We start from the raw sequence: 8758 nt of genomic DNA on the forward strand, positions 1-8758 counted from the left end.
ACCAAATTAAATAAAATTAATAAAAATTGGGATGTTATTGACCACGAACAAAAATAATAATTACATTAAACAAACTCGATAAAAATAAACACCAAAGTAATATTTAAATCTAAAATTTATATTTCACATGACATAAAAAGAACTATAAATATTACGAAAAAAATCTAAACAAACAACGAAAATCAATCATTAAACCACCTATATCAAAATTATTTTCATATTTAATATATTACGATTTAATGTAAATATTATAATGGTTTATTCTTTCTTTTTAATACATTTTGGATGTAATTTTGTCATTAATTTTATTAAATAATAGCGTTTTTTATTGTAAATATCGTTTTAAAAAGCTAATTAAATTGAATTTTTATTTTACAGAAAATAATGATTAGTAGCAAAAAAATGTTTATATATTAAGAAAATATTGTTTTATATTAGTTTTGTATCAACGATAGTAAAACAAACGAGTATTGATTTTTTCATTAGACATATTTATTTATTTATTATTTTTTACTTAAAAAAATTTCTGGAATTCAAAATTATGTCATAAAAAGTAATATTTAAAAAAATAATGATAATTATTTTTAAATATAAATATCACTAATATTTTTATTTTTATTGTTGAACTAATTATTAACGATGCAGACTAAATAAATTCATAAACAACTAAATTAAAAGTAACACCTTTCCTCAAGGACTAAAAGTAAACCTAGGATCACATTTATTGCAATTAAAAATATATTTAATACGAAAACACCATTAGAAACTAAACTTTCTTCTCATTAATATGTATTTACATTTTAAGAAAATTTCATCAAATACAAATTTAAATTCATTAAACGTTTATTTAAATTGTGAATAAATATGATTAAAATCATTAAATATTATCTTGAATTATGATAAAATGGCATTAAATGGTATATAATTGCTAAAATTTTCACTTTCATTGCTTAATAATCAAATCATTGTACTCGTAAATTCACGTAAACATGCGGATATATGTATAATTTTTTAATAGTGAATTTTAAAGTAGAAAAAAAATGAATTATAACAGTAATTATTAAACTTGATTATGATGTTGATGTATATGATAATCAATGTAGATTCACCATTTTTTTATTATTTATGAATTAGGTATATATAAAATCTCAATTATTTCCCAACTTTGAGATAAGTTTTGCGTGGATACAAACAAAATTTGTAGCTCACTAGCTTGCTAGAGCAATACAATTTTATGAAAATTACTAACTTTTTCTATTGCAGACCACACTATATCTACCTAGTTATCTAAAATGAAGTTTATGAGCCTTTTGAGCAGTAAAAGATAAAGTTTCCTTAAAAAGAATTAAATATTTATTTATTTATTTTTACTTTGTTCAATCATTTAACAACCTTAAAAAAAATATTATGATATTATGGATTACCAATATAAACTACTTGACAGTCATAGAAATTCAAAAAATATTGAATTGATACACATTGAATTAAAAAATATCACAAATTTTAAAATCTGATAATAGTTAATTGAATTAATTTAAAATAATTTTTAAATATACTTCATAAAATATTAAAATTTGTAATACTTATATGAGATGTATGGGTTACGAAAAAAAAATTATAAATATTTATGTTATTTTGTTTAATTTTGTTGTTTTGAAAGGTATATTTGATTTTTGGGCATTTATATTTCACACCTTTTAAATGTTTTATAACACAAATCATAATGCAACATTAAAAATCAATTCAATTAAGAAAAACATACCCATTAGCCCAATTATGTTTGTTAATTGGTTTATTAGTTAGTAAAGATTTCATCATTAAAGAAATAAAATGCATGGTTAATTTATAAAATATAAGATAATTTTTTTTAATGTATGCTAATTTTGTAGATGCAATAACTCTTTGAAAAATTTAATATTCATTAAAAGAGTAAATCATTTTAAAGAAAATTCTATTATATATTATATTGCTATAAAGAATACATATAAGTAAAACAATATTATTTTATCTGAAGTTAAGATATCATGTTCAAAAAATTACCATCCGATCCGACTGTATATTTTTTATTATTAAATAATAGTGTAAAACTATTTAAAATTTTACATGATCATCACTATTAGACTAAATAAAAATGATTTATTACAATGTTTAATTAAATTTTCATTTTAATATGGGTTAATTTGATGAAAAGTATTAAACGTCATTGTAAAATTAAGTGAATTTGATGAAGCTCTCATTTCCTTTAGCCATAACATTTTAAAAATTATTGTTATCTTAAATTTAAGAAAATTAATATATAAAAGGGAAATTTATTTAAAAGTTTGATGTCTATTGCACCCTTAAAAAAGTGATCAGTTATTGCAATTTTTATTTGATTTCTAACAAGGATAACGATAAAAAAAATGTAAAAGAAAACAAAAAAAAAACAAAAAAACCGAAATATTACTAAAATAATTACTGCAATTGATGTTATTTTTGCGTGTTTAAGACAATATTTTTAGAATTGGACATGTTGTCATCTGAAGGTTCCGGTTTTAATCGGAAGTGAATTGAAGTTGAACGATATTAATGAAATTTTTTTAATTAAAATATATAAATTAATATTTAAAAACATGTAATTAAATATTTAAATAAAATATTTATATACAAAATAAAAATATTAATACTTTATAACGAAAAAATAATAATTTTTTAACGATTAAATTTTGGACAAATTTCTTCAACATTCTAATATGACATATTTTAAATAATTTCTATTTTTTTTTATTTTCTTCTGTATTCTAAAACGCTTAAAAGATGTTATACAAGATAAAATTATCAAAATATTATGATAAATAATAATTTAAAAAAATAAAATTATGATTTATTATTTTATTATACTGATTTTTGATTAAACCATCAATTTTAAATGTTTGACACCAATTTGACTTAACATGACTGTATTAATTTTTCATTAAAGTAATGATGACTATAATAATAACAATTACTATCATCAATTTTATCATTATGGCGCACTAAAATCAGAACATAATTATACTAAATTTCATTAGCACTAATAATTAAATACTTATCTTTCTTAACACCAGAAGTTCCATCTATAGTTCGTGAATGAAGTTACAATTTATCCTCAGTGGAGCTAACGCTAACTAGGCAGAATAAAAATTAGTTGACTGTGAAATCTGAACATTTTTTTTTGTTATAACAAAAAAGAACTAAAAACAAATAAATTCTGGAGAGCGCTAAGAGGGAGCTTTTATCGAGTTTATTTGAATACATGAAGAATTCTTATAACTTTTATAAGATATTTTAATTTTGTTTAACTTACTTTAAGAATTTTTTTTGTAAATATATAACACAAACAAATTTAGACACCTTTTTAGTCAGTATTGAATATACTTAGTTCTCTTTTCGGCGAAAATTATTATCTCAAATAATTGAAAAAGAAAAAAAGAAGAAAAGAATAAGGTGAGTCCAACTTGTTGTGCAAGCGAAATTCCAATAATGCCTACCCTTGACCCACCCACCTAAAAACTTTTTTTTTTTTTAATTTGGAAAATTCAAACAAAATAAAGAAATTTCAAATTTTCCATTTACATTTTTTACATTAATTATTATGGGACATGAACGTTTGTCGGAAAATATAAATAAAAAAGGAATCATCTATCCCCATCTTGCACAGCGTACTCTATACTCTACAGAACGTTAATTAAGCATTAAGTAAAGTATAATAAATACAAATACATAATAAAATAATAATATAAATACCAAAAATATTCCCTTATTCCTTTTCCCACGGCTTTCACCATTATTTCCTTTCTCTCTCACTCCAAACAAAACAAAAACAACCGGAAAACAAACCAAACCACTCTCTCCCTCTCCTTCAGCTTCCGCCGTTGTTTTCCGCTGCTGTCGCCGTCGCTCCGCGGTGCGATTTGGCGGCGGTTGAGTATCAGATGGGGAAGTACATGAAGAAGGCGAAGCCAAAGGGAGAGCTGGCGCTTGTGGAATCCACCACCACCAACGCCACCACCTCCTACATGGGAGTTCGAACCCGCGCCAAAACCCTAGCGCTTCAGAAATCACACCCTCAGCCCGAGCTAGCTCCCTCCTCCGATTCCTACCTCCAGCTCCGGAGTCGTCGCCTCCAGAAGCCTCCAATTTTGCTGCACTCTCCCAGGCGGAACAAACAACCGAACCCTAAATCTCCCATCCCTGAACCTGCCAGGCTTGGACTCGCTTCGGAGCAGGACGCTACGCTCACAGCGCGCAGCCACAAGGAGGAGAGTACTTTGCATGAGAATGCTGAGGTTCAGGAAGCATCGTTTGGGGAAAATGTTTTGGATTTTGAAGGTAGAGAGAGGTGAGTATTCGTTCCATTTTTCAAATTTAACTTGAATTTGTTTCAATTTCTGGACTATTAAAGATGTCTACGGTTTTTTTTCTTAATTTTTGTTACCATTTCGCGATTTGTTTGGGGGGGAAATTTCGAAGAGCGTGTGAATGCCCTATATTTTGGGGTATTGTTCATTTTTGGGATTTGTCTTGGTTGGAAGGAGTGTGAGGGGGCAATTTTTGCTTTCCCTCTGGTTTTGAGGTGGATTGTTCGGTTGAGTTGACGGTGTTTTGAAAGGCAAAGGTTTTTTTAGCAATTTATTAAGCTTCATGGCCTTGTCCGCCGCAATGTAATATTTCTTTCCGGAATATGTGCCCTAAAGATGATTGAATGCTGGAATTTTGTCTTCTCGTCCAACGGTTGTGTTGTGTTCCTTTTTTTGTGGTATGAGGATTTTTTCACAGTTTTTTCAGTTATGCGTGTAATTTCTGTGAATTTTTTTGGCTGTATTTTTTTTTGTTGAAGTGTTTTCTTTATTATCTTGTATGATATTCCCCTCAATTCAGGGTTTCAAGGGAGAAATATGTCTTGTTTTCTCTTCCTAACCATTTTCAGTGTACATGTTCTGTTGGTATCCACTGAAAACGCTTCATATTTGAAGATGTTAATTAGAAAATAGTCTACAAAATTTATTCCACCATAATACTTCGTTTTTTATATACCCGCTTGTTTTTATTGACAGGAAATGTTGGTATTTGATAATAATATGTCAGAAAGGTTACCCCTTTTTTTTTTTTTTTTCAATGTGGTGTTTTTACTCGTTTCATCAACTATCTATTGAAATATTTCACTAATTTCTCTTGTCATGAGACATCAATTTTGTATACTATTATTCTTATTATTATATTAATAACAACTGTGTAGATGGAGAAAAAAAAATACTCCATTCTCATTCAGTTTTCCTTTTTATCAACTGAGAATGAGGGGACATGCACAAACTATGGAGAGAAGGGGGATAGTCATTACGCAATGTCCATTTTCCTCCAAACTCTCTGCGAACTCCCTGCATATTTTATTTATGTTGAATATTCTCATAACTGAATCGTTATATGTACAATGAATTTGTAAATTGTAACTGAGTTCTTTGGCTTTAAATGTTGTACTGGTCAGCCTTCAATTTATGAGCAATATTCTTTTTCCGTTAGAAGGCTGACTTAGTCTTACCTGAAATATTGTTATGGTATTACCTTATTCTTTGCCATTAAAACGCTTTTATTTTTTTAGTGATTCTTATGCAGTAGTTTGGTTGAAATTGCTATTTATTGGAATTTGCAATGTTTAATTTTATGTTTATTATTTGGTGTAGAAGCACTCGGGAATCCACACCTTGCAGTTTGATAAGGGACCCTGATACTGTCAGGACTCCCGGTTCAACTACAAGGCCTACTTGCTCAACTGATGCTAATCGAAGAACCGAGCATGCAAATAGAAGGCAAATCCCAACTTCACGCGAAATGGATGAATTCTTTGCTGAAGTTGAAGAGGCCCAGCAAAGGAAGTTCATTGAGAAGTATGCTTTAGCGGTTTTGTTGTTTTTCTTGGTTCATTGTTTTCATTACAATATATAACGTGAGTTCATTTTGCAGGTACAACTTTGATCCTGTGAATGAGAAGCCACTCCCAGGGCGTTTTGAATGGGAAAAGTTGAAACCCTAGAAGGAGGGTGTAGTGTTCCATCAAGACATGTTTGAAGTAGCAGCAGGGGTAGAATTTGTTGAAGCGGTGGTGGCGATATTTCCCTTTTCCATCACCTTCTATTTACATGTAAAGAAAGTAGGACTCTTAAACTGTGTAGACTAATGATCTGTAACTTTACAGAGGTGATGATTACACAACAATACAAATCAAAGTCCTTTGTCTAACAGATCATTTTAAGGGGGCAAGGAAAGGGAAGGGACCGTAGCGCGTAGGATTAGGGATAAGTCAAATTAGGTCAGTATGAGGTACAGGAATTTACTTAGGTTTTCTCTTGTTCTTGTATTTTACTTATCTTTATCTTTGTCTATACTTGTACTGATGGAACTTCAACAAACTTTTAGAAATAAAGACCCGATTCCCCCACCTAAATTTCTGTCACTTCCTTTGTCATTCGTCTTCTGCTTTATAATATATTGCTCTTATTTGGATCAGGACACTGAATCTTTCATTTGTTTTTAGATGACACTAGCTGTTTCTTTCTGTGGCCCTTACCAATATTGCTTAAATCTTGTGGTCTTTTAATCGCCCTAAAGTGGTGGGGCAAAGCTAACATGGAATGTTTTGTCTTCTCTCTTATCATATAACCATGAATCACTTTATAACATTTAATAACCTGACATTGTGGGAGACATTTACACACTGGAAAATGATGCATGACCGGATTCAGTATCCAAGCATAATACCATCCTCTCTTATGGAATTACAGCGTAGCTCTTCAAGTCCTCACAGTCTCTTATAATTCATTTTACTATTTTTTGGAAAGTGTTAGTAATTCTTTCTGTAGATTTGAAGATTTGGTCGTGGTGACTTTGACTAGAGCGACTTTCGCAAGTTCATCAAGAGATCATAATATTTTGACAAAAATATTTTTGACAAATTTTGAAGTTTTCTTTTTAAGTCACACCAAATCTTTCTTTTCTTTTTTTCAAGTCACACAAAACTTTTCTTCTATCCAGTGGGGAGCTGTCATGTTAAGAGTGTCAAAAGTTTGTCAAAAAATAATTTGAATAGAGCATCAATTATATTCAAAAATCAAGTTCAATTCGATTTTACCGAAAAACTAGTATTATTAGTTTTAGAGTTTGCATTTATGGGATCGAAACAGACATTTTATAAATCTGCTTGCTGCTTGCTTTAATATGTTTATTTTCTCCTTTAGTAATATTAGCAGAGAATATAAGCATTATAGTGTCTATCATTCCTTATTCTTTACTTAAGAAGAATGAGAACATTAATAATTTATAGTGTCTATTAACTTTATATTTTTATAATTTAATAAATATAATTATTTTTTATTCATTAATATTAGTGTTAATAAGTTAGTTTTTGTTAGCATTCTAATTCACATCCAGACAATGTTTGTTTCGTTTTTACTAACAGTTACCTTACATTACCTGCATATAATCTATTTTACTAAATTGTGTACTTAAATCTATTTCTATTTTTTAGTTAACAATTGACAATTAAATAAAAACCGTACGTGTTTAAAAAATAATTAAAAGCTATATTTAACTGAATATAAGTTATATAAGTTATCTGTAAAATAAGATATATTGTGCATACATATGTAAACATTTCCTTTTATATCCTTTTATACTTATCAGTTAATTTAAGAGTATATTATACCAATTTTATACTATATCTATTTGAGGGAAACATAATATGAAGTTTTTGCAGTGCGATTAAATATAAATAAATCATCTTTAATTCTAATAATATAAATTTAAATAAAACTTATATCTTCGACGTTAGTATGCTCTAGTTTAGTTTTAGTTTCACATTATATAATATTAAAGAATATTGTATTCTATATTGCTATGAGAAAAATATTGTAAAACTTTTAAATATGCCAAAGTCATATACTCCTATAATAGACATAGGATCATGTGACCTTTCCTTTTTCTATTGTCTTGTTTTGTTGCTTTTCTCCTAACATTCAAAGTATAACCAAAATAATAAGTAAATTTTATCAAATAGAATAAAAACATAAAATTTATCACCTTTATATGTGAAGAATTTAAAAATGTTAAAAAATAGCATTTTATTCATATACATTTTTGAATAAAAAAATGTAATTTAATTACCTTATAATATGAAAGTATTTAAAAACTTTTTTGGGTTCACATATGCAAGGTCATGTATGATATAAAAATTTCTAACAATTTTTTTCTAATATAAGCAGATTTAGATTATCATTATTCATTGTTTTACCGAAGACATGTCAATGAGTGCCAACAAAAGTTTTCATGATGTTTTGGTCACGGCGGAATCAAACTTTTCTTATCTACTGAATGCTATAATTTTTCAAGTACGTTATCGAATGAAAGGTTGAACAAAATCAAACCAAAACAAACACAAAAGTTCTCCACTCAGTCACCGAACAGAAAGAATCAGGAACGCCAAGAAAGTAGTTATGACATTCAATTTAACAGACCATTTCTGGTTCTCTCTAAATCTTTATTCCGAATTATACTGATAATACCCAATTTTGCCTTATTATTTAGAAGTTGAGACTGCAAACAATTAAAATAAATTTTTAATTTATTTTTCGTGATTCGAATTTCTAAAGCAGATAAGATTTTAAATGTAATGATTAAACTTGAGGTTGAAACACTGTAAATTTAGATTCTACCCAAGTTTTCCTCAGTGCTCTTATATTTTATCTTC

The 8758-nt window shown here is 27.9% G+C and overlaps 1 protein-coding gene across 1 annotated transcript; it reads left to right on the top strand.

Moving 5' to 3' along the window:
* Positions 1–3785: 3785 nt before the first annotated feature.
* Positions 3786–6469, top strand: LOC114189554 (cyclin-dependent kinase inhibitor 4-like). The gene is made up of 3 exons (XM_028078149.1): positions 3786–4360; positions 5700–5903; positions 5980–6469. Exons 1-3 carry the CDS (start codon positions 3954–3956, stop codon positions 6047–6049), a joined length of 681 nt encoding a protein of 226 aa, XP_027933950.1. The 5' UTR covers positions 3786–3953; the 3' UTR covers positions 6050–6469.
* Positions 6470–8758: the final 2289 nt, after the last annotated feature.

Source organism: Vigna unguiculata, chromosome 7 (assembly GCF_004118075.2).
Source record: "Vigna unguiculata cultivar IT97K-499-35 chromosome 7, ASM411807v1, whole genome shotgun sequence".
NCBI classification, from domain to species: Eukaryota; Viridiplantae; Streptophyta; class Magnoliopsida; order Fabales; family Fabaceae; genus Vigna; species Vigna unguiculata.

Excerpts from the sequence above, each read along its gene's own strand:
- LOC114189554 (XM_028078149.1), top strand. The coding sequence starts at position 3,954 with ATGGGGAAGTACATGAAGAAGGCGAAGCCAAAGGGAGAGCTGGCGCTT. Across the intron at positions 4,361-5,699 it reads GATTTTGAAGGTAGAGAGAG|AAGCACTCGGGAATCCACAC; the intron begins GTGAGTATTCGT and ends TATTTGGTGTAG. Across the intron at positions 5,904-5,979 it reads CAAAGGAAGTTCATTGAGAA|GTACAACTTTGATCCTGTGA; the intron begins GTATGCTTTAGC and ends TTCATTTTGCAG.